At 43.7% G+C, this 25440-nt stretch overlaps 1 protein-coding gene and 1 long non-coding RNA gene across 8 annotated transcripts in view; one reads left to right on the top strand and one right to left on the bottom strand.

Moving 5' to 3' along the window:
* Positions 1–59: 59 nt before the first annotated feature.
* On the bottom strand, positions 60–10241 carry LOC115338472. Its single transcript, XR_003922412.1, has 3 exons — positions 10200–10241; positions 7783–7859; positions 60–197 (listed from the first exon to the last, which is right to left on the bottom strand). It is a non-coding gene; the product is annotated as an uncharacterized LOC115338472 (long non-coding RNA).
* Positions 10242–18208: 7967 nt separating this feature from the next.
* ADGRB3 (adhesion G protein-coupled receptor B3) overlaps positions 18209–25440 on the top strand; it is a 464705-nt gene continuing 457473 nt past the window's right edge. For 2 of the 7 annotated variants that reach the window (XM_030039021.2, XM_030039011.2), the window contains exons 1-2: positions 18213–18585; positions 21363–22131. In XM_030039021.2, the coding sequence (XP_029894881.1) occupies positions 21378–22131 (754 nt within the window). In that variant the 5' untranslated portion in view covers positions 18213–18585; positions 21363–21377. Of the gene's footprint in view, positions 18586–18613; positions 18844–19653; positions 20252–21362; positions 22132–25440 lie in introns of those variants that run through there. The other 5 variants (XM_030039030.2, XM_030039041.2, XM_030039052.2 and 2 more) reach the window with 5 other exon arrangements.

The raw sequence follows: 25440 nt of genomic DNA, 5'->3' as shown, positions 1-25440 counted from the left end.
CTCATGGAGCTCATGGCCAAAGAACAGCCCTGAACTGACAGACAAAGAGCTATCTGGACCCAGTATCCAGCTCCTCAGGATCCTCCTGTGGTTCTTCACAGCAGCTACTCAAGGCATCATGCAGAGGACTCTGTTGACTCACCCAGCCTCAGCTCTGAAGTGAGCACTGACTGCTGAGTCAGCGGGGAAGATGAAGACTGGAAGAAAGCCGATATCGTCAAGGGACAGGTTTCTAGCTGTCCCTTGAATTAATTTGTAGCAATAGTTTATGGCTCTAAGCTTACAGAGAATCGACCAAAGAACGTCATAACCCAATCTGCTCCTCCAGGTAATGCTGCAAATCAAGACAAGATTTGTACACTCAGGTTTTTACATGACTAATCATTGAGAAAACTCCACAGGGCAGCCTTTCTTTCAGGAAAGACAAACAAACAAAAGAAGCCCTTCCCTTCTGCTTAAAGTTCTTTTCCTGCATTCTCGGTTCTCACCTCACAGCGTGTCCTGTAGCTTAGCTCCTCGTCCGTCGCAGGACTGGGCCTCTCAGGAGTGCACTTTAACATAGGTCCAAGACAAATCTGCAAAAGCGTGTATCTATCTCAGATGTATACCCGAGGCAGAATGCAATCCACAGCCATCTCAGTTACCTACTGACTTTGTGAATACAGGTGGTTGCAGACTGTGACATGAGTCCAAAGACAATTCTTGTCAATTCCCATTCCTTAGTCATCTTACTTGGAAGACACATAGAGCTGAGGCAAAGCCAAGAATATTTCTTTTTTTCCCCTCCCTGCTCTAGAAACATAACCAATGGAAATATTCAGGGTGGAAAAGGAACAGGATCCTGGAAGATGGCCTGGTTGATTTGTTAAGTGGGAAGCGAAAGAGGGGGGTCCTAGAGTATACAGTGGCCAGCAGCCACAGTCCTGCTGTTGTACGGTTTTCCACAAGGTCCTCTTTTCGGAGTACATAGGCCCTACACTCATATTTTTCACACTGCATTTGAAAAAGCTAAAGAGAGGAACACTGCAATAAGACCATGCATCTGCAGCTGCAGAGAATACTTAAGGAGTCAAACATTGTTTGGTGTGATCAGGGTAGGGTGGAATGCCTGGATATTAAGTAGTTGCCAAGACCGCTAATCCAGTGCTTTCCAGATACTTTAATTGTACATAAGTATACTCAATTCTTTAAAAATATTTGTGTCTTCATTGGTGCTTTGTAAACTGTTACTGGAAAATACGCCAGAACACTTTACTTTTGTTTCTGACTAAAGACACCTGTGCCATTTTGTCTCATATGTCTTTCAGTACAGGAACTCCATGAATCCAATGGTCACCAATTTATTTGTCCACTGCTATGGCTTAGGCAAGCAGCAACTGTCAAATGAATCAGTGAAGTACAATACCTGCTAATTTTGTGGCATGGGCTGAATGTGCAACGTTCTTTTCTCAACTGCAAAATGCTTTTGGGAAAAAAAAAAAAAATCTGACACCCCTACTTAGGTGAAATAATTTTGAACTACTCCTTTTCCCTTCCTGTTCCAGGCAATCGTGTCCCTTTCCCTCTTCGCTTAATCCTCTATCTGATTTGCCTGGAAACATACAGATATAGTATATGTTCTACAGCCACCTCTTTATTCCAAACTCTCAGATTTTACATTTATGTTTACCTTACTACCAACCAGCTGGAAAAAAAAGCAAGGGAGCAACTGTTTTAACTTATCAAAAAATAAGTCAATATAAACATGGGAAAAATGCTTTTCTTTAATATGACAAAGTGAGTGTATTAAAATGTAGTCTGGCAAAAATAAATACTTCACGAAAAATTGACCTGAAGTGTACTGGAGCATGCTATGACATTCTTTAAAAGCAACAAAATGCATGAGTGCCTTATCCCTCATCTGCTTTATTAAATGGCTTAATAATAGAAGTACTAGCAATTTTATTGTAAATGAATGCATGTGATTCATAACTGAGCTTTAAAATTATTTTCATTTTGAGCCTATAAAAAAGGTTGAGATTTCTTCCCTCTATTCACCTTTCTTTGCACTAAGTAGAATTTTAAAGTTTTCTAAGTAACATCCTGTGTCCAAAAATACAACAGGAAGAAAAAATATATATGAACATTTAAAAAAAAATGTTTTCATAAGAGACATGGCTTCTATATTAAAACCACAGAGGTAGTAGGACTTTAGTGCAAAAGTTCAGCCTCATAATTAATGCCAGTTGGTACCTCACAAGACATGCCACCCACATCCTTATTTCTAAGTGCCTAATAGCAGTTACTCTATTAAAGTTAATTGCTCAAAAGAGTTTTGCATAATAAAGATCAGATTGAGGAAAAATGTGCAAATTCAGAATCATAAAGAGTTAATTAATCAATAAACCATTTAGACCAGTATTCATCACTGCATCACAAATGAAACCTTTTAAACTACCGAAAAATGAATTTATGGTGAAGTTTCTCCTTTCTATCAGTTACATTTAAAGTGTGAAGATTATTACTAATTATAAAATGTGTAGTTAGCAGGCCAGACCTTTGCAGCCAGTGCAGCTTATTCTGCAAGTATCAGTCTGTTCTGCTCTCAACTGGGCAGTTCCAACTATGGCCATGTATGTGAGTTCACAGTTTTATTTTATCTCATGAATATTTTTAAATTTTATTCTAGCATGGTAAAAATCACTTCTACAGCACTTCTTAAATTTTAACAAGACATGTCCCTGGCCCCAAAGGGTTCATAGCTTAAAAGAAACTTGTCAAGACATGTTGGAAGACAGCAACTCAGGAAAGGAGAGAAAGGCAGAAGGACACTGCATTAATGAAGGCAAGCAGAGAGAAGAGAGTGAATCCAGAATATCATCACGGCTTTCTCAGGACCAGGAGGGAAAAAAAAGACATTGACTCCTGCAAGTCCTTCTACAGCAACAGGTGGGAGGGTAGGTATCCGAAGGGTTCATATGAGCTGGTATGTGGTTTCCTGACTTGAGGTATGCCACATACCTCCTGAATTCAGGAATGTTTGTCAAGGCGCAGCTTAAATCATAACAACTCCTCTTCCCAAGCAGGTCAGTCATCCATACTTACGATTTTTGATAATTTATGGGCAGGGCTGAAGTGGCAGATTGTATCCAGGTGTGAAAGACCCCAGAGCACAGGCTGGGCTTGCCTATACCGTGCCAAGCCTGTGGCTGCCACCAGCTACTTACCAGGACCGGGCGGTGGTTTTCAGCCACGTTACCATCACTTTGCTGGAGGAACGAGGCTGCAAGCACTGCACAGATCCTGCCCGAGCCTCAGCACCCCCCTGGGTTTCTGCCAGGCACGAAGCCGGCATGGATCCCCGTGCCTGCATCCGTCTGCCCTTGGACGCTCGGACAGCAAGCAGCTTGCAGGAGGGCACGGGACAGTGAGCCCCAACCCCACGTGGTGTGGGGCCACGGGAGACACCAGGAGGTACAGAGCAGAAAGAGAAGGTGGAAACAAGGCGAGGGAAACTATGCTGCTAAAAGGACGAGATATGGAGACAGATGTGAACATTTTTCTGATTGCTTACTAGGACTTGGGAGGGTTTTTTCTCTCTGACAGACTGACAGGACTGGATCCCGTAGCAGGTCAGAGACCCTCCTGGACAGGTTCAATGGCACAGCTTAAGTATGTCTTGTTACAAATAGCAGGTCTCCAGCAGAGAAATTTTGTAAAAGGTCTGACTTTCATTCAAAGTAGGGACAGAAACAGACTTAGGGAAGGGGATACCCAAAGAAACTGGGGAGTCAAACAGAGCATTACCTCTACCAGCCCACTGCCTACTATAGGAGACAGCAGAAATAAGGTTCATCTCACGTAACTTCAGACATTTACATCTGAACAGGGAAAAGGGCAACTATCAGCACGTGAATAATTTAACTTATTTCAGAGATCTAGAGTAGGATTAAATGAAAAATATTATAGAAGCACCTGTTTCTATTTGTTGACCATACCAGGAGACTAAGCAGCCCAGATATAGACATTTACATTTAAGACATCTTCCATCTGTCTACATTTTAGCAATCTGTCCAAAATTGGATAGATTAATTCCAACTCACATACCATTGCTGGGCCAGTTTTCTGAGGAATGGTAGGGAGAAGGGGACTGAGAAACACCTCTTGTAGGAACAGTCAAAGAAGGAACCTTGTTCTTCACTGTCTGATGTTTTCAGGTAAGTTAAGAAAGTTGCTGTTTAAATAAACAATATCCTTCATTTCTTATCTGTATTTCCACATAGCTGAAACAATACTGTGGGGATAGAATTCAAACAGCAATTATTAGAGTGTAAAATTAGAATATGGAAAATATTCTGATAGTACAGATGCTTATGAGAAGCCAGTAACACAGGAGCAAGAGAAGCATGAGAAGAAATACTGAGCAACAGAAATGCATGGTTGAGAGAGAAAAATGGGTGCAAGAAATGTATAAGAAAAAAGATTAGGCAAGGCTCTGTAAATGGGATGAAAGAATTGTATTAAATATACTAAGAGAGAAGAAGCCAGCAGAGGCATATAAAAGAAAGAAAGAGATGAGATTAGAATAGATTCTTGTCAGTATATTTGAATATCATATTTTAGTAGTGTCGTCGTGAAATATTTCTCAGTCTCTTTCTCTCACATGTTTAAAATGGGTATAAAATAGAAATACGATCATATCTTAGCTTTTTACTGAAAACAGGCTACTGATTTTTTTTCAATCCTGTGTCATTTTTGAACATACAGCACGAGGTAAGTGTTTGAAACTATTTACATTTGATGGCTTCCTTCTTGCATGGTGACCTACTTACTTTTAAAAGCCTTGTATGGTACACAAAAAATAAAGCACAGACAAAAATCTAATACTAATAAACAAAAAAAAAGTTTACGAAGAATAACATTATAAATACTTTGTTTTTAAATGGATGAGCTAAACATATGTATGGGTCTCCTGCTTTTGATATCAGTGTATAGTTTCTGATCTCATGTTCTCATGAGATACAGATATTCACAACCCAATTTCTTCCTGACACAGAAAGTAAGCATTCAGTTAATGCTCTTCCTTGCCTACATGTACTTATACATCAGGTACAGGTACTATATGTATTCATATGTATACAAATGTTTACTGCAATAGGCACAAACACCCATGGATTCATGGTGTACATGCTAAAATATGAACTTGTAAGAGCTAAAAAATTTTCAGGCAGATTCAAACATCTTATACTCTCCTCATAGACACACCTATATTAGGAAATTGTATGTGTTTCTATGTGTGCATGCAGGCAGCTAAATCAAGAAAAAAGGTGCAGTTGCCAGTGAAAGAAGCCAAGTTCTGGTACAGGTACAACTGAAATATCCCAGATTATGCTAAACTGATGGGAGGTCAGATAATCATTTTGATATCTATACACTGGAAACTCAAAATTCCATGTGGAATCTAATATTAAATTTTACCCCGATTAGCTATCATGTCACAGAGACCGAGACCAAGTAAACTTTGAAGCTGAGTCACTCTGTGTGAAGGTGACACCCTCTAAAATAAATGAAATGTGAAGTTAGGCCAGTCTGAAGGAACCTATAGTGAGCCATTCATTCAGGATCTGTTGCAAGCACACAAATGACTTTATCATTTATGACTCTTAGGGCTAGATTCCATACTGATTAATTCAGCACAGATCTGCTGACTTCAGTGACACTACTTAAATTTACTGTAATAAGTCAGCTATGTTCATAGAGAACGGGAGTTTTCACAATACCGATAAATCATCCACCAGTAATTTTTAGTTATATCACTTCAATAAAAGGTCTAGGATTCACTGATTAACAAAAGTGAAATAACAGATTCAACTGTACATATCAGAAGGAAGGAAGGAAGGAAGGAAGGAAAGAAAAGGAGAGGGAGAGACGGAGAACTAGAGGGAAAAAAAGAATTCAGTGCAACCAGCCATTTTGGCAGGAGAAGACCAGGAACTTTGCCAGAATTTACGAAAGAGAAAACCCTATGGTTCTTAGCAGTAGATACAATACATTCAGTGTAACTGCTATATACTGTGTTGGGGTTAATTCCCTTTATTTCTTGCCCATTTTTGATCCAGTGGTAGATAGCTATATAAACTAGTGCATCTCTGTAATTACATTCCTCTCACCCACCCAAACATAGTTTTTCATCTTCAAAAAAACCCCAAAACAACAACAAAAACCCCACCCTGCTAATACTCTTTTTCTTGTGCCTGACAGCTTGGGAACTCTACTGCACTCTCTCATATTTTGGATAGTGTAGTCAGAATGTGTCTCTCAGAATGATGACAGCCACCCGCAGCTCTTTACAGTAATACCCCACATTTTCACAGGGTATTCTGCCCTTTGGTAATATAAATGTCTTCCCCTCCTCTCACTCTTCAGTTTGAGCACACAGTACATATCAAGAGCATGATTCTATTCTCGCGTACGTTTTACACTGGTACAAGGCCATTGATATGAGCTGAGTTACTGCCAAGATACACCTCTCTGACTCAGGTTTTACATTTCTTAAGAATATTAAGTAAACTCAGCTATTTCTCAAAAATTCCATGCCAAGAGTATTTCAGGAGACTAATACAATGACCTGAAACACATACTTCAACACATCCAAAAAGCTGCATTTCTTAAACTTTGAGTGATACTTTCACATCTGTTTTCACCAAGTGGTTGAGCTTCACAGCACCTCCCTGTAGAACTGTGGACTATGAACCACATACGGACAGTCATCTGAGAAGTCCTCTCCATTTCAGTAAGCAGCGTTTGACATTCATGCCTTTGGCTATTAGTGCGTAATGTTTTCTCTTTTTCAGATATGTTTGTAATTTTTATAATATGATGTCAAAAGTGTATATGACATATACATACACTTATGAACAAATTGTTTCAATGAAACAATTTACTCTGGATGTCCACCATGCAGCCAAGGAAGTGATGTCTTCCAAGTATCTTCTTCCAAAATCATAAAGTATGTCACTCTGACCTATATACATTTATTCCCAATTTGAAAACATTCCTTTAGCTGAAGATAACCCCTGCCACATTCAATCAAATTTAGATACTAGACAATTTTAGAAAAGGACATAGCTCCTTCCTTTTCTAAAACATTGGGGGAAATGCAGCTGATGCTAAGTGTACGTTGTGTTCACATTTCATCATTACATTTACAAAAACAATGGAGTTCAGATAGAGAAAATAGACCTTAAGAATTTCCTTCCTGGGTGTCAACTTGATCTGAATCTTGACTATATCCTTAAATTTATAAATGTGAGCATTCACTTTAGGCAATTACAGGCACTCAGCCAATGTTTTCAAACTGAAATACTGCTGTCTTGACATTCTGGGCATTGATGTCCAGTGCTTGACTCCAAATTCCAACTGATTCCATGATCTGCACCTCTGAAAGTCTACCTCTCAGTTTTTCAGTATTAAAATGTCCAAAAAGAGTGAAGATGAAAATGGTCATACTAGACCAAACTAAAGGTTTATCCAGCCCCGCATTCTGCTTCAGAAGTGACTGTAAGTAAATGCTGAAGGAGGAGTAAGAACAGGGCAAGATTCTCCCCTAATATGTTCCCAACCTCCAATTATTTTCAGCTCAGGGAAATTCCTGAAGTGATTTTGCACACTTATTGACAACCCCCCTCACCACCACCATCACTGGATTTCTCTTTCATATGCTTGTCCAGTCTCTCCCTGAGTCTACAAAAACTTTTAATTATCTACAACATCCTCTGGCAAAGAGTTTCAAAGATCAATTACCTGCTGCACGAAGAATCACCTCTTCTGTTTTGAGCATGACTTCTTCCAGCTTCATTTGATGCCTGCTGTTCCTTTTGCTAGAAAAGACAGTGAATAATCAATCCCTATCCAGTCTTTCCTTGCCACTCATGAGTCTGTAGTACCATAGTCTCATAACCTGTCCTTTTTTTCCTCCCAGGCTGAAGTCTCCTGGCTGACTCAGCTAACTGTTGAATGGCTTTTCCATGGAAATACTGGGTATTTGAGGAAATACTGGGTATTTGAGAAAATACTGTCCTTAAACACACAGCATATTAATTTATTTTTATAAAAGTGTATGCGTTTGAATCAGAGAAGCATGCAGAGGAGGACTATGGTGAGACTTCAATTCCCATTCCTTAGCACGGAATTTGGAAGTCTGAGCTAGGACAAAGGTTTTCCTTACAGTAAGGCTCTTGGGAAGAGTTGTGTGCCTCAGAAAGTCAGCATGTTTAGCAAGGGGCAACCTAAAGCCCCAGATAACTGGGGATACTGCTATAAAGGATCTGCCTGAAACCTCCCAAAAATTAATTTCAAACTACCGCTTCCTGATGTTCAGGATATGCGGTTCAGAATCCTCTCCTCAAATCAGGTTCATGGAAACTTTCTTTTAAGGAAACGGGCAGGCCATACTTGTCATCGGCAGTAATGGCAGTAATGGTGCCACCACACTCTTTGTAATTCCATTGACTAGAACCAAAGACATAAGAGAATATGACATAAGAGTCACTTGGATTCTGCTCCTAGTTTAGAAAATTCTTTCTGTATTTTGTGGCGAACAGACATTGTGGACTGAGTGTCCCTGAAGGAGGTTTAAGAGGAGTAAGAAAAATTGAGGACGCCGTTGTTAGCCCTAACCAGATGCTGCTATCCTTTTTGCTGGCTTAACAAGTTATGAGAAGGAAAAACCGCATGTTTCAAACTCTCAAAAAAGTAATTTGAACCCAAGTCTTCCACTAAGACCTTATTTAAACAAGATTCCGTACTTGACCAACATTTTAAAATAGAGATCACAGCTGAACTTGGTAGGGAACAAACAGCATATTCTGTGCATTTGAAACACTAAATTCTAACTAACAGCAGAAACCTAAGCTTTAGACAGCATTATCAGTCCTTCATTTTCACTGATGCAAGGAAAAACCCAACACAAGAAACCATCTTTTAACACTGCCCTCTGTGATTAGTGGTCTCAGTGACACACAAAGTACATAAAATCGCTCTTCTCCAGACTACATAAGCAAAATGAGGGACATTAAAGATGGATTCAGCATTAACTCCAAATTTCTTTCTTTTTAGTAGAGCGAGCCAAAACAACACAGGGTTTTTGTATTTATCACAGTTCAATTTGATTAATGACTAGGCAATATTCTAGAGTAGATTAATAACATCAGAGATGAAAGGGCATTTTTAAAATATTTGTCCTCCTCCCAGTATAAAGAGGATTTCAGTGCATTTAGATAATTAACATGAAAACAGTGGCCTTGTTTTTATTTTGATCTTTGCATAAATATTCTCCAATTAATTTGGTAAAGCTTACGATACAGCCCACACATAGGGACTGCAATGAGTTCTTCCTAGCTTTACAGTCACACGACAGTACAACTAGTTAGAATCTCACCACCAGCATACATGCAACCATGAACTAGTGACAAGGTTGTTTTCAAATGACAACCATTACATATGCAAGATTTAAAGTACTGAAAATATAGATTTCACAGGTTGACGAACTAGAAAAAAATATTCAAATCACCTAATAATCAAGAGCCAAAGAACATCTACAAATGTTACTAGTAATACAAATACTTCTGAGTATCCATGAAAAATGCAACTGAAGAAGCACAAATTCAGGAAAGATGCCATAGAATGACATCTGGTCAAAATAAAGAACTGCAAATATTTAGGGAAAATTACAACTTAAAAGCAAAATAAGTGAAATAGAAGGCTTTCCAATAGAAGGCTTTATGTTGTTGTCACAATGGCAGTGTGGTAGCATAGGAAAATTACTGCATAAATACTTTAATAAATAAAAACCCTACAGTACTGTGGTGGGTTGACACTGGCTGGACGCCAGGTGCCCACCAACACAGCTCTATAACTCCCCTCCTCAGCTGGACGGGGGAGAGAAAATATAACAAAAGGCTCATGGGTTGAGATAAGGACAGGGAGAGATCACTCGCCAATTACCGTCATGGGCAAAACAGACTTGACTTAGGGAAATTAATTTAATTTATTACTAATTAAATCAGAGTCGGATAATGAGAAATAAAACCAAATCTTGAAACACTGTCCCCCCACCCCTCCCTTCTTCCCAGGCACAGGTTCACTCCTGAATTCTCTACCTCCTCCTCCGCAGCGGCACAGGGGGATGGGGAATGGGGGTTGGGGTCAGTTCCTCACACCTTGTCTCTGCCGCTCCTTCCTCCTCAGGGGCAGGACTCCTCACTCTTCCCCTGCTCCACCGTGGGGTCCCTCCCACAGGAGACAGTCCTCCACGAACTTGTCCAGCGAGGGTCCTTCCCACGGGCTGCAGTCCTTCAGGCACAGACTGCTCCAGCGTGGGTCCCCCGCGGGGTCACAAGTCCTGCCAGAAAACCTGCTCCAGCGTGGGCTCCTCTCTCCACGGGGCCGCAGGTCCTGCCGGAAGCCTGCTCCAGCACGGGCTTCCCACGGGGTCACAGCCTCCTTCGGGCATCCCCCTGCTCCACCGTGGACCTCCCTGGGCTGCAGGGGGACAGCCTGCCTCACCATGGTCTTCATCACCACGGGCTGCAGCGGAATCTCTGCTCCAGCGCCTGGAGCACCTCCTCCCCTCCTTCTGCACTGACCTGGGGGTCTGCAGGGCTGGTGCTCTCACACGTTCTCACTCCTCTCTCCGGCTGCAGTTGCCATTGAGCAGGGTTTTTTTTCCCCCTTCTTAAATCTGTTCTCCTGGAGGCACTAACACCATCACTGATGGGTTCGGCCTTGGCCAGCGGCAGGTCCGTCTTGGAGCCGGCTGGCATGGGCTCTGTTGGACATGGGGGAAGAAGCTTCTAGCAGCTTCTCACAGAAGCCACCCCTGCAGCCCCCCCACTACCAAAACCTTGCCACACAAACCCAATACAAGAACTTTGTTGTAAACCATCCCAGAATAACAAAGTAAACCAGTCCTGCAAGGAATTTTGCTCTGTATGTAAAAGATTCAATAAATTCCAGGGTAAAAAAACCCTCTAAGTGAAGAGGGCTGTACTTGAGAATGGAAGCCCAGGGCACAGGAAGACATGTGCCAAAGAATGCAGGTCACAACTAGGATATTAAGTGTGTGGCGTCGAAAAGGAAAAAAAGCAAGAAAATGTAACGAAACTGGATAATCATAGATCTTAGACAACTCGATTAGAAACAAATCAAACCTGTAAATGGCAAAGCTTAAAGATATAATTTCTCAGAACAATAGGAAGTTACTTCTTGAAACAGCACATAATTGAGAGAAGATTATTCTGAGACATGGCTGTCACCTTGGAAGACATAAGATAGCCTTAAATCAACCAGCTCAGCTTGATAAGCTGTAGACCCATATTCAAGCACTGTTTAGATATAACGTTAGACTTCAATCACAATAAGCAGAAAGAAGTCAAGGATTAAGAATATCCAAACTAATATGTAAAGTGATCCTAAAATAATGAGGTTAAATGCATCTAGCAAGAGAAAAGCTCTACAAAAAATGTCATGACACCAACCTTTGGACAGAGGCGTTCAATAAAATGCATGTTAGTCACAAAAAGCAACCCTAGTATCAGAATTAAAGGCAGCAGGGTCCTTCGATGTGGCTGGCATTCATGTTGCTCCCCAAACCAAGAACATTTTCATTGATAAATGCACATATGGGGGAGGGGAGGAGATAAACAAGGAAGGTAAGTTGCAAACCAGTGGAGTGAAATGAAAGGATTTGAGACGCTACTTGAGCTAAGCAGGGAATTGTCAAAGTCTGCAAAGGCAGCTTTCATGAAATGAGGAAAACGATCGCAAGCTATAATAGTAAAGAGGTAAGAAGGAAAACCGGATAGCAAAGGTAACTGCTGAAAATCAAACAGTTAAAACCATAAAAACAAATTAAAAGAAACCCCTTAAATATATCAAAAGCAAGAAGCTTACAAGAGTCACTATGTCTTCTGGGAACTTCAGAGAATAAAGACAGCAATTAAGGAAGAGAAGGACATTGCTAGGAAGATAGAAGATTTATTTGCATCGGTCTTCACAATAGAGGATGTTAGGGAAATATCTACTCTTGGGTAATAAAAATGAGGTACTATCAGATGAAGAGGTGCTGGAACAAATCAATCATTTAAAAAGCAGGAAGCCACCAGGACCGAAAAATCCTGAACAAGAGGTAGTTGAGCTATGCAATCTCTAATTGAAAAACAACTCCTGTACTGGAAGGTTAGAGAGTAGCAAATGTTTCACATATATTATAAAAAGGCTTTAGGATGATTCAGGGAATCAAAGATTCATAAATCTTAAATCTGTAGCTGGCAAATTAAAAATAAGAAAATAAAACACTCCGAAGACCATGAGATGATAGATCTTTGCAAAGGAAGATGATGCCTCACTCATCTGTTAGAATCTTTTCAACACATCGGTAACCTACAGTAGTGGTCAAAGGAGAACCAGCTGACATCATTTATTTAAACTTCCTAAAGGCCTCGACAAAGTTTCTCGCAGGAGACTGATAAAAAGAAGAGGCATAGACAGCTAACTGAAGACCTCTGTTCAGTGTAGCAGCTATCAGAAGAAGCAAGATATTAAAATGAATCAAGAACAGGACTGAGATGATAAAGAAAAACAATGTTATAGAAATCAGTGCTGCAGCTTCATCTGAACTACTGTGTGCAATACTGGTTTCTGCATCTTAGAAAGATATCAGAGAACTAGAGGGTGATTAAGAGAAAAGTGACAAGAATGACAGAAGTTCCTTGAAAAGCATGGTTTTGTGGAAATAGATTGGAATAGCTGGAATTATCTTAAAAAGGAAATTAAAAAGAGGCATGAGGAAAATATGTAACATAATTACTAGAAGCAAGCCAGAATCTCATTTCTCCCCGCCTTAACACAAGAACAGGCTGACACACAATTAAATCAAAAGGCAGAAAATTTAACAGAAGTGACACCCATCAGTTTTCACATAGTATACATTTATGCTGTGGGACTCATTATTTGACAATGTTGAGCTAGAAAAAATAGAAGACTGAAAAGAACTAGATGCTTATGTGGATAACAAGAATGTATGGAGTTAAACTAGCTAAACGAGTACTGCAGGGGCACTGAAACTTATTTGGAGGCTTAAATTGATCTCTAAATACCAGAGACTAGGTGAGATTTTCTGAAGCCAGATTGCCAAAAATATTCCTATTCCAGGTTTTCTGCACCTTCCTCAGGAATGTTCAAGGGCTGCTGTCTGATGTAGGATGCTGCACAGGCCTCAGATGTGATTCAGACCCCTTCTGCCCATGCTCCTGGTGTCACCTATTGCACAAATTTCACTGTTTCTAGCCCAATAACTGTGATGGAGTAACAACATCAAATTAGTTAAAGCCAGTAGCAGAATTTAAAAGTTCTTGTAAAAACCTTCACTGAAGAAGCCATACAAAGAATGAAAACAAACAAGCAAGCAAGCAAATCACAGACCTTCTCAAATTGAAAATTGTCAACCAACCAAAGGTTTGCTTGCAATTTGGAAGGAGACATTGTTTTCTGATGAAAAATCAACTTCTCAAAAGAAAACCAACACTTTCCCTGAAATTTTTCAATTTTAAAATAGAACTTTTTAATCACCCCTACCCCTCAGTTATGCTATATATTCTTGAGCACCATCTACTGGCGCTGCATTATTAATTAACTATTTATGAAAATACAAATCACTTCTCTAATAAAGTTCAAACATAATCACATAATCTTTCAAAAGATATTTAAAATTGAGAAGGCAGAATATAACCCATTATTTATTAAATTCGTATTTCCTCTTGAGAGGAAATTAATACTGATGAAATTCACTTAGAATCTGAATGCAGTAGAGAAATGCAACATTTCTTAATGGTTTGTAACATAGTGGACCAGAAAACATATACCAGTCTATGAAATTATTTCCAATTTATACTCACTCTCAACCTGTTAGAGCAACAAAAGATTTTTCTTCTTTTCATATTTAGGTATTTATTTACTTTTATAATAGCTGCAATATGGCCAGCATCTTCCATTTTATATCTTCGCTTGAGACCAAACTAAATAATGTTAGCAAGGAAATACTGTTCTTATAGAAATCTGGTGTTTTGCAGCAGAATCCGTGATGCAGACTAGAAAGTCTGTTTTGAAGAGCCTCACATGTCTGAGTAAAGTTGGATGTGGGGAACAGACCAGTGCCACTCCTATGTAACCTAAGAGGCTCAGTAAAAATACCACTTGACTCTCACCTGTAAGTTGACTCTATAACCACGGTTTCCATTATTGTGCACAATAAGGTGACATATCTAAGTGTCCAGAACTCTGTAGTCAAACATGATGATAATAATAAAGAATTAAGAATAAAGTATGAAAGCCTTTGTTGAAAAACCTTTTCTTTTTTTTTTTTTTAATGCGTGCCTTCAGTGTTGGAGATGATAGACTGTCTTTTATTTGCTCAGAGTGACACTGCAGGCTGCAACAGTGGCCTTGACTAGAAAAGAGTCCCCCTAAGGGTGACAGGGGATTGAGTGAGAGAACAGTCCATTCTCCAAAGCCACTTTCTTTAAACTGTGGCCCCCCGTTTAAAATTTGCCCCCAAAATGTCAGTGAATTATAATTCCAGTTACAATTTTGTTGAATTTTTTGCTGTGCACACTAAAACCTGGACTGAAATCATCTAGCTGCTGTGACCAAGATACCAAAGATCTCAAAGTGCTGCTACAGACTGGGGGGGGGAAGCAACTGAACAAACCCTTTAATTTATTCCATCCAACATATTAAATTGGGTAAGCCTCATTTTTCTCACTAATACAGAAATTACTTAAAAATATTACTCTCCTCCCTCTTTCCTAGTTTGGACTAAGCCCAACCTTGCTGAAACAATCGCATCGAGTCTAGAAAGCAGCACTATAAATTTAGCATTCGCTATGTTGTGCCTGTGCCTACCACACTACTACTGAGCGACATAACACTTCTTTCGGTGCCTTGGTACTTTTTTTGTAGTACAGATGGCACCGCACGTGCCATGCAGTTCTGACAGCCCTCAGGTGAAACAGTGTGGGATTGTATTAATACCTTATTCCTAGGTTTTAACAGAGGTACTCACACAGGTTGGATCTACTCAGTATTTCCAAATGATGTGTATAGGTTCACTTTACTGTAGTAGACTGTAGTTTAGCACTAAATGTACATACAAAATAGCACCATTCCGAACACAAATGATCTGCATGCCCAGTTTAAACAAATACATTGTTACATTTCTATTTATTTATATTTTGTAGGCTTAAACATATCCTGACTCTCACGTCTAGGCTATCAAAATTCCAGGTTTTTGTTATCTCAAATGCAGCTGCATGACACCTATCAAACAAATTATTTCTGAAGTTGGCCTCAGTTCAGTTAGAAAGGCACCCACAAGTGGATCATGGATATTTGTGTACTTACAAAACGGTATAGCTTATCTTAGAGTTAGTTCCAGTAAATGAAACCTGCATTGTTCAAGTCTAATTGCAACAAATCTTGAGAAGAAATCTGCAGAGTGCTCTGTGCTGCCATCCCATCCCTCTGTTCCTCAGCTCCCATAGTTAACCCAAGTACGACTTGTGCAACTTCCATTCTATCCTCCAGTTTGTAGACAAGAGGGCAAGGAGTCTTCCCTCCCAGATTCCTTTCCAGCATTGCCATGTCTTCACAAAACTGAAAAGTGGAAGTTAATTGCCGGGATGGGATACCTGGGAGGTTGCTAAAGACAATGGTTTACGATACGTTGTCTATTTATTAATTTTCATTTCCACTCACAATTAAAGGAGCTACAACTTGCCAATGCCATAGGAAACGGGCGAAAGAGTTCGTTCAGGATGTTTTTTTCTGTCACTTACCCTCAAGTTCTTCATTCAGTACAAAGGGGGCGAAAAAGGTATTTAAATGCTGCAGTGTGTGCGCACCTTTGATTTGTTCTGCTCATATCGACCTGTCAATGAACCGAACTTCCCTTGAAGTATTTCAAGCAACATGATGATCACCTACAGATAATACGGAGTGTCACCGAATGTGAGAGAATACGATTATCTCTAAGCCAGTAACGGTTCAGTTTTCATTGCACTGTATTTGTGGGGCGTAGATGATGCACATCTCGCACATTTTCCTTGGTTTGGGTAGATACATTTTGTTTTATTTTGACAACAGGGGCGTAAAGTATTTGTTTGTAAAAGCTAGCAGGGATGCGGTTTACAGCTTGTACCTATGGAAAATACAGTAAAAAGCTATAACCGTGCTTTTGTTTACTTTGGTCAGAAGTGGTTTGCGACCAGTAATACCTCTGATCAGAATTTGTGCAGCGTGTAATTGTAATCGTAAAAGCTCTGCGTTACTGGAATTCAAACCTTGCAGGGGCTAGGGCGCTGGGGGGGGGGGGGGGGGGGGGGGGGGTGAGGAAAACTCTTTGCTTTAAGGACAGCCGGGTTTGGACGCCGTCCAGGAGTTGAAAGTCGCGTTTCGGCGGGGTGGGAGGGAGGGAGGGAGCGTTCAAAACCCGGGCAGCCCCGTTCCACGGGAACTTGGACGAGGCGGAGGGGCTGGACCGGGGAGCCGGACCACCCAGCCGCGGCCGGGCTTTGTTCTCCTCGCCGAACGGCAGCGCTGGGAGCCCGCAGCAGCCGGGCTGCGAGCCGGTGACTGACAGCGGTATTTATTAAAATGTCATCTCCTAATTTTCACGCCGGATATCTGGCTGTCGCGCCGGCTAGCCCCCGTCTCTCAGGCCAGCGGGAAGGGCCAGAGGACAGCCCAACCCGTCCCCGGGGAGACACAGCCGGGGGGTTGGGGGGGGAATGCAGCTCCAACCCTAGCTAGCTGTACCGAAATTAAAATAAAAAAGCGGGTGGGGGAGCGGGGGATGCCTGCCTTCCTTGCGGCCAGGCTCTCTCCGCGAACCTCCCCCGTCTTTCGGGCCCCCACCCGCCGCTAAGGGGCTCTACCTCAGCCGCCCTCGCCTCACAAACTCCGCTCGCAGCCCGGCGGGCAGAGCCCACGGCGGGACCCCCCCCCCCCCGGGCCGGGGTCGGGGGGACACACGACGGGACAGCGGCCCCTCCCGCGCCCGGTTCCCGGCTCCCGGGCACCCCCGCTCCGGGGCAGCCCCGCCGCACCCACCCGGGCGCAGGCTCCTCTCTGGTCAGGGGACCGAAGACGGCGTGAAACTGCAGCCTCGCTGAGGAAATGGCTGTTGTTGCCAGTCAAAGGCGGGCGGCGGTTGGGAAGGGTTTCTCCTCGGAGCCCCGGTTCGGTTAATATCTGCGCCGCGGTGCCGGTCTGACAGCTCCTGGGGCTGCGACAAGTGTGTGTGTGAGGGAGGGCGGGTTACGCTCGGGGACAACGGACGACAGGACGGAGATCAAGCGCGGCTCCCGCCCCCCCCCCCCTTCCCCTCACTCCCCTCCCGCCAATTTCTCTCAGGCCGGGGCGCAGCCGACAGCGAGGCCGGGGGGGGGGGAACCAAACCCAAACCAAAAACCCTCCCGCCCGCAGAAAACGACGTTCGCTGGGGACGCGCTGAAAGGTACCGAGCAGCCCCGAACGTCCGCCAACCGGCCCGGCCTTCCCCCGCCGGAGAGAGCGGCGGCGGCCGCCCACTCGCCGAAGGAGCGCGCACACGCGCGCCCTCACCCCCCCCCGTCCCCCCCCCCCCCCCCCCCCCCCCGCGGAGGCCGGGCCGGTTGGCGCGGACACGCGCACGGGCGTACGCGCGCCCAGCGCGGCAACGGCAGAGCCGCGCTCCCGCTCGCTCCGTCCGCCCGCCCGCCCGCCCGCTCCGCTTCTTCCCCACAGCGGCACCGAGGACGAACACCCCCCCCCCCCCCGCCACGCACCCACTCCCACACACACAGCCCACCCCCCCACGCCGCTGTCCGGCCACCAGAGCCCGAGGGAGGAGGATGAGGAGGGAGGAAAGAGGAGTAAGTCTGTTAGTAACAACAACAACCACCACCAAAACCCGCCAACAAATCGGCGCTAGCGCCTCAGTCCTCCTCTCAGACCGTCGCCTGCCTGGCATCGCCGCTCATCGGGCTGCTGTGCTGAGACTTTGTTTCAAGTAAAAAAAATAAAAAGAAAAGCCCCAAAACCTTCGCTTGCTCAGCCACTTCCTTTTTTTTTTTTTTTTTTCCTGCAGTCTCGCTGGTTTGAGGTGGTTTTTGCCTTTTTTTTTTTGGTGTTTTTGGTTGTTTTTTGTTTTTTTTTTTTTTTTTTTTTTTTTTTTAAATTTTATTTCCCTTCGTGCGGTTGGATTTGGTGGATCCGGAGCCAAAGCTGCTTTTTTTTTTTTTTTTTCCTTCCTTCCTTCCTTCCTTCCCCTCGGTGGGGTGCGCGTGTGGCGTGCGGGGGTTTTTCTCGCTGCGTTTTTTTGGGTTTTTTTTTTTTTTTTTTTTTTTAAATCTTCTGCTGCTTTTTTCAATCTTGGTTTTGAACCTGAGCCGGGGAAAATGGGAAACGGTGCTTCCGACAGAAGGGGAATCTCTCCATCACTGTTGTTGGGACGTGTGCCTGTGGTGCTAGTGTTTTAGAGAAATAGCCTGACAGCTTTCGGAGTGGAAGGTAAGGGTGCCCGGGGCATTTCCATTTTCCCATTTCCAGGGATTACGACTGGAGAGCTTTTAGCTTGGGATTCCGGGGAGGAGGCGGCGGAGGAGGGGGACAGGCTGTTGCTGAAGGATAGAGAGAGAGAGAGAGACAGCACATACAAAATGATCTCCGCATTTACTTCAGCGCTGCAGTTTAAAAGTTAGAGAAGTCCTTTTTGCGACAGGTCTGCTTCCCCGAGAGTATTTTCCAGCGAGACCGAGGAAACCTGAGGTTTGTGCACGATTGGGGTAATTTTTTTTTTTTTTTTCGGGAGGGGGGGGATGTTAGGTTAATAGGAAGTTAAAATAAGAGAAGTCAGTGGGTCTTCTGTTGGGGGAAAAAAGTGGAGTGATGGCGCCGTCTATGTTCGGCTAAACTACAGTGTCACCTAGAAAATCAGTTTTGGGGAATATCCAAACTAAACGCCCGTTTGCTTTTCAGCAGAAGAGGATTCTCCCCCTTCCCAAATGGGGAACCTTAAGCCTCCGTGGCCGTTCTTTAACTCCCTCCTCCATGGAAAAGAAAGGTCTTTTTAATCTGAGTGCCTTAATCCTTTCAGTGAGCAGAATCACTCTTGTATTTAGCAATGCTGCAAACTAACTGAAATGCTGCCGGCACGCTCAATTCTGGGGTGTGTGTGTGTGCGTGTGCGTGTGTGTGTGTGCGTGTGTGTGTGTGTGTAAGGCACGCAGGAAGAGAGAGATTAAGACAATGTTGTGTTTCAGCAGCCTCGCATGAACAAACGCACGACTAAAATGAGGGCTATTTGATTACATTTCTTCATAGAAAACAGCCTAGCACTGCAGACGTCTTTATTTTTCTAGTGCAAATATTACATAGGATGGGGAAAGTCGGACGCTTTTTTGCTTTTCAAACGGCAAAGCAAATAAGCCCCCCTTTTGCTTTCCAGATTATAAAATTAATCCTTTTTCATGGGTGGAATTCCTAATTTAGACACTTATTGTCACATTGGCTTTCAACGCCTACACCATCCTGAATAACACTGCGCAGAACTGCATTGCCTGCAAAGTGCTTCAGCAAAGGGGAAATTGTTTCCAGAATTCCCCGTAAGTTTCTCTTTTTTAAAACCTTAAATGCTGTACTGACCCTATTTGGAGGAGGGGGACCGTGTTATTCATTGAGATGGATGCTTGGAAAGGAGAAAATCTGACCGTGTGGATAGACCCGGCAGCAGCTCTGCTTTTTTTTTTTTTTTTTTAAAACCTCCGCTGTAAAGAGGGTTAGAGTTGGTGCTGCTTTGCCCATTTCAAGATTCAGAGTTTGAATTATAATCTAGGAGATAGAAAAATCTCTTCGAGGGAGCTTAATCTGGTGATTTGCTGTGTGTTACGCAATGGGAGACAGAAGATGCCTTGCTGTTTGGTGAGATGAAAAGCTAGGCAAAGCCACGCATCAAAACTCAGTAACGGTGCCTGTGTGTGCATGTCTGCCTCTGCTTACAGAGCAACAGTGGAAGAGCCTGCAATCTAGAGAGTTTTGAAATTAGCTTGGCATCACTTCTGTCTGCTTGCTTTTGACAGCAGAAGGCGAAAAGCTACTCGTTTGTGAGAGATAAGCAACTTCTCAAAGGTTAATGCTGAAAAGGTTCAATCTGAATTTTTTGGATAACGTTACGGAGGTAAATATATAACTACAGTTCGCTTTATTAACCCAGGCCACTGTTAAGAGAACAGAGCATGTGGGGGCTGTAACGGTTGACAGGTGCAGTAAAACAGCTTTATTTGGAGATACTAGCAGAGAAAATGTAGTATGTCTTTCATCGTTCGAGCGCACATCTGCAAAACACAGCTAATCAGACAGTACAAGATACTCGTAATAGGAGGGCAAGTGCAGTCCAATAGGTGCAGAGATCCTGCTGTAGCACTGGCAGCTGTATAGCGGTACTGGCTGTAGCTACTAATACAGTGATCCCTTTTATATATCCTAAGAGGTTGTAGCAGATATTGAAATTATTACCTTAAAAAGCTGGCGTTTAGTGGTAGTGTCAGACCAGCACTAGTTTCCTCTGCCTGTCTTTGTTTCTTTCTCCAACAGTCTCAGGATTTTGTTAATGCATCCGTCTCAGTATTTCCTGCCTGGTTTTTCTTTTTACAGAGACCTCTGTATACCAGGTGGCCAAGGCGAAGGCATGTGGGCATGTGGGAGATAATGTTCCATCTGTAACAAAAAATAATCTGTGCGTTTTTTAATTACGGCTGTAATTCTTCACAGTTACTCCTCAGACTTAAGAGAAAAATAATAGATAACAACAGACGCTACTGGCTTTCTCGTTCTATTCCGGTGAAATTCTGCATGCGCGTGTTGTACACGCACGTATACGACTCTAGCAGACTACTTAATTACTTTTCGAAGAATTAAGTAAATAAATCGCCCTTGTCTTGGTCTGTCGGGTAAGGCGTCTAGGTTTTTACCAAAGTTGAGCCGTTCTAGTCCACGCCATGATGACTACATCCTAGACAGGAGAGGACATTCCTATTAATAATCTAATAGATGTTGGGGTTTAATGTGACTGTAGGAAGACGTGGCTGTCGCGATGGCCACGTGATGGCGCTGCGCACACGGCAGCAAACCCGTCCCTTGCCTTATAAAATCAAAATTACCTGCCCTTCTTTCTGAAAGGGGCTCTAACTGCAAGCTTGAAAACAGCTGGCTCGAATATTGGAAGGAGTTTGGTTTTTCAATGCGTGGAGAATTCTACTTGCATTTTTATTTCGTTTCATCTCCTGCAGGCCAAATGACATAGGATGAAGGCTGTTCGTAATTTGCTGATTTATATATTTTCCACCTATCTACTGGTTATGTTTGGATTTAATGCTGCCCAAGACTTCTGGTGTTCCACGCTGGTGAAGGGGGTCATTTATGGATCGTATTCTGTAAGTGAAATGTTTCCTAAAAACTTCACAAACTGCACTTGGACGCTGGAAAATCCAGATCCGACCAAATATAGTATTTACCTGAAATTTTCCAAAAAGGACTTCAGCTGCTCCAACTTTTCCCTCTTGGCTTATCAGTTTGATCATTTTTCCCATGAAAAAATAAAGGATCTTTTAAAAAATAACCATTCTATAATGCAGCTCTGCGATTCCAAGAATGCTTTTGTATTTCTGCAGTACGATAAGAATTTTATTCAGATACGCCGCGTCTATCCTATCGATTTCCCAGGATTACACAAAAAAGAGGAAGACCAAAAATCCTTCTTTGAGTTTTTGGTGTTGAACAAGGTGAGCCCAAGCCAGTTTGGGTGCCATGTGTTATGCACTTGGTTGGAGAGCTGCTTGAAATCCGAGAACGGGAGAACCGAGTCCTGTGGGATCATGTATACAAAATGCACCTGCCCTCAGCATTTGGGAGAATGGGGAATAGACGACCAGTCCCTGGTGTTGCTCAATAACGTGGTGCTGCCCCTCAACGAGCAGACGGAGGGCTGCCTGACCCAGGAGCTGCAAACCACCCAGGTCTGCAACCTCACCAGAGAAGCCAAACGGCCGCCAAAAGAAGGTAGGTGCTGCTCGGAGCGGGGGCTCGATGCCACGCCGGTGGGTAGGTCCTGCTGCCGGCTCTCCTTGATACTCCCTCTCATTTGACTTGCTCTCCACTCCAGCTCGCCTCCAGACCAGGCGAAAGGGCTGGAGAAGATGCACACTCCCTCGGGGCAGGGAGGGCTGCATTTTCATTTCCTAGATTGGCCTAACCTTCGGCACAGAGTTCTGCTGAGCACTGTTGAAACTCCGCATGAGTAGGGTCCGTCTGTTTTCAGCCCCCACTTACAGTGATGCCCAGAGGTGGCGAGCCGGGAATCGCTCTCCCCCTCGCCACCTCTTTGCTGCAACCACCCGACTACAAAATCTTGGCCCTCTTGATGCGATCCCTTGACTTTGCAAGGAAAACGTTTCCAAAGGCATGCGGGCGACCTGACTAAAAGACCAAGAGATTTACCACGGTCAGGATACCTGGTCCCAACTGGGCCAGACCTCACCAACCTAAAAGCAAACCAAAAGCAAACGCAGTTCTTCGGAGAGCTGCGACGCCTGGTAGACGCGAGGCACCGCGCGGAGTCAGGCCGCGCTGCTTTGACCTGCTGGGAGCTCTGCGAAGGGGCCAAGGGTTGCTGCTGCTGCTGCTGCTGCTGCTGCGGCTGCTGCATCCCTGTCTCCAGGCGGCCTGGGCTCCGGGAGACAAAGGTGCTGAATCTCACAGCAATATTAGCGAGGGTGGGGGCTTGACGTGTCCGTCGCAGCGGCCGCTTCGTCTCCCTGCTAGGAAAAAAGGGGGAGTTGTGGAAAGGTGGGAAGGCAGGGGGGGCCAGCAGTTAGCGTGGCAGCCCTCTGCTTCGTGCCTCCTGTTTTGGCCACCTGCCATTTTGGGGAAGTCGGTGGTGGTGGGGGGGGGTGATTTGGGGAAGGACGCTGGGGGGGATGAGAGGGTGGAAAAGCATAGGCTGAGCCTAGATGAGGGGCTCTGGCCGCAACCCACGGGCGAGGGGGTCCTTCGGGGCAGCCATGTGGGAATGGGGGAAGCGCGGGGGGGGAGGCTGTGCCCATGCGGCAAGGGATAAATCATCGAGCCCAGGGTATTGCATTTTAATGCAGGAAATGTTCCCTCTCTCCTTGTTTTCTGCCCAGCCACAAAGCTCCCAGTCTGTGGCGAGGCAGTGCCAAGCTCCCAGCCCCCCTAATAGAAGTTGCTTTGTGGAGGAATGTAACATTGACACGTTGTTAGGAGAGGATTTTCTTTAAGGGCAGCCAAGCCCCAGTGCTGTGGGAGAAGAAAAGCTGAATTTGCTCCAGCTGCCGCGGTGCCAGCGGGCAGGGATGGGGACACGGGGGGGAGGACACGGGGAGGGGGGGGTGACACACACTCGGTGTCCTGCAGGTCAGCACCCAACAGCCCAGCAAACCGAGCGACCCTAAATGAGGAGGAAACTCATCTCCCCTAAAAAAAAAAAAAAAAAAAAAAAAAAAAAAAAAAAACCAAACCAAAAAACAAACCCTCCCAGAGGCAGGGATGGTATTTATCAGCGTTTAGAGCTAATTAGCGCCCTGGGGGGCGGAGGTAGCCCCGGCCGCTGCGCAGGTGCGTAAGGGGCTCACACCGTCCGTGAATAGCCGTGGGGGGGGGGACCCACGGGGAAGCGATGGAGCCCATCAGAAAACAGGAACGCCGCAGGCGCGGAGGAGCCGCAGCCCGCCTTAAGCAGCTCCGCGTAAGTTTCGCGGGGCCCCGCGGAGCGGGCGGCCCCTTCTCCCCGCGGCCCCGGGCGCTCCCCGGGTGGGAGGAAGGCGCATCCCCCCCCCCCGGCCCTGGTGCCCACCCTAAGGTGCCACCTCGTTGGGGTGGGGGCGAGGGAGAAGGAAAGAGTGCAAGTTTTCCCAGTTAAAACACCTATTTTTGAAATGTGCTTAGTGGAAAGGATGGAGGAAGCTCAGGGCAAACACTTTTTGGTTTTTTTTTTGTTTGTTTGTTTGTTTGTTTTTTGTTTCCCTTAAATTTTGAAACACGTTTCCAACAGCTTTTGCTTCCAATTTCAGATGTGTTTTAATTCTTGCCGCTACTGGTGTTTTTTTTTTTTTTTCCTGGATATGAGCTTGAGAAATGGCATTGGGAGAGGGGGTGGAAATTTTGTTTGGTAGGTGGAAGGTTTCCTTCACTTGGTTTTCACTGTACTTGGTGGTTTTTTGGTGTTGCTGAGAATTTTAACAGTGATACGATTATTTCAGTGTTTTATTTAATTACTTCAATGCGCTTGGAACTTGTTCATCAGATTGTTGCTGAAAGTTACAATCAGTTAGCAAATTAAGTCTCAGGGTACTTCTCAGTAGTAGTACCCTCTTTGTCTTCCACTCAGTGTTTAAAGGATTTTTCCCCTTTCCTCAGAAGGCTAAAAATCTGCAGGAGAGGTGTGTTGAGTCTTTGTTTTCTGTAGGTACAGTCGCATTTATCAAGCACATCAGTCAGTGCGTTTGTATGTATAAAGCTGGTTTGTGGTTCAGTTGGAGGCTTTATTGAGGGATCAAAATGTAGAATATTCCTGCCACAAATATAATGCAATTCATTGCTTGTGTCAGCAAACATTTTGGCAAGAAATGCCAATTTTGTTTTCACAGGCAATCTGGTTCAAGTTATATCGGCACAGGTAGCAAAAATAAGGTTGACCAATACCTAAGAGAATGGTTTCTTGCTGTTAGAGTTCATAGTGGCAACTGAAAGTACAGTTTTGTTAGCGTGAGTTGAATTTTAAGGGGAACAGAGTTTGCCCAACACTGTGAGAGTGCTCCGGACTTGGTAAGGTTGTGTTTTATGAATTTGCGTATTACTTTGAGGTTTTGTACTGACACTGCCTAGCAATGACTGTCAGAAAGGAACTGCAAAGACCTGACAGCTTTCTCCAGTATTATGCATACCCTCCCATCCTTCAGATTTGCTTTCATCAAGCTTGACTGTATGAAGTGCAAAATCTTTTCCCAAAACTATTTCCAATCACATTTTAGAACCGTAATGTAAATAGAGAGCATTTAGATTAAAGCCTACTGTTTCTTTTTTGAACTTCTGAAGATTTTTACAATTTTGAATATGATAAATGGCTTAGGAAAATGGATGAAAGTCAGTCTTTTCCCTTTTTAAAAAAGTGTTGCATTTTACAAAAGATGTGACAAGTATACAATGGATGATTATGTTTCTAAAAGTGCTGAAGTGTTGAACAATAAAAGGAACTAGGTCAAAAAAGGAAGCTGTAACTATTATTTTTTTTTAATAAAATGGTTTGGAAATATGTGGCTTAATCAGCATTTCTTCTGTAAGCAGATCATC

Source organism: Aquila chrysaetos, chromosome 2 (assembly GCF_900496995.4).
Source record: "Aquila chrysaetos chrysaetos chromosome 2, bAquChr1.4, whole genome shotgun sequence".
Taxonomy (NCBI): domain Eukaryota; kingdom Metazoa; phylum Chordata; class Aves; order Accipitriformes; family Accipitridae; genus Aquila; species Aquila chrysaetos.
Note: the sequence above shows the minus strand (reverse complement) of the source record. Positions and strands in the feature narration are given on the sequence as shown.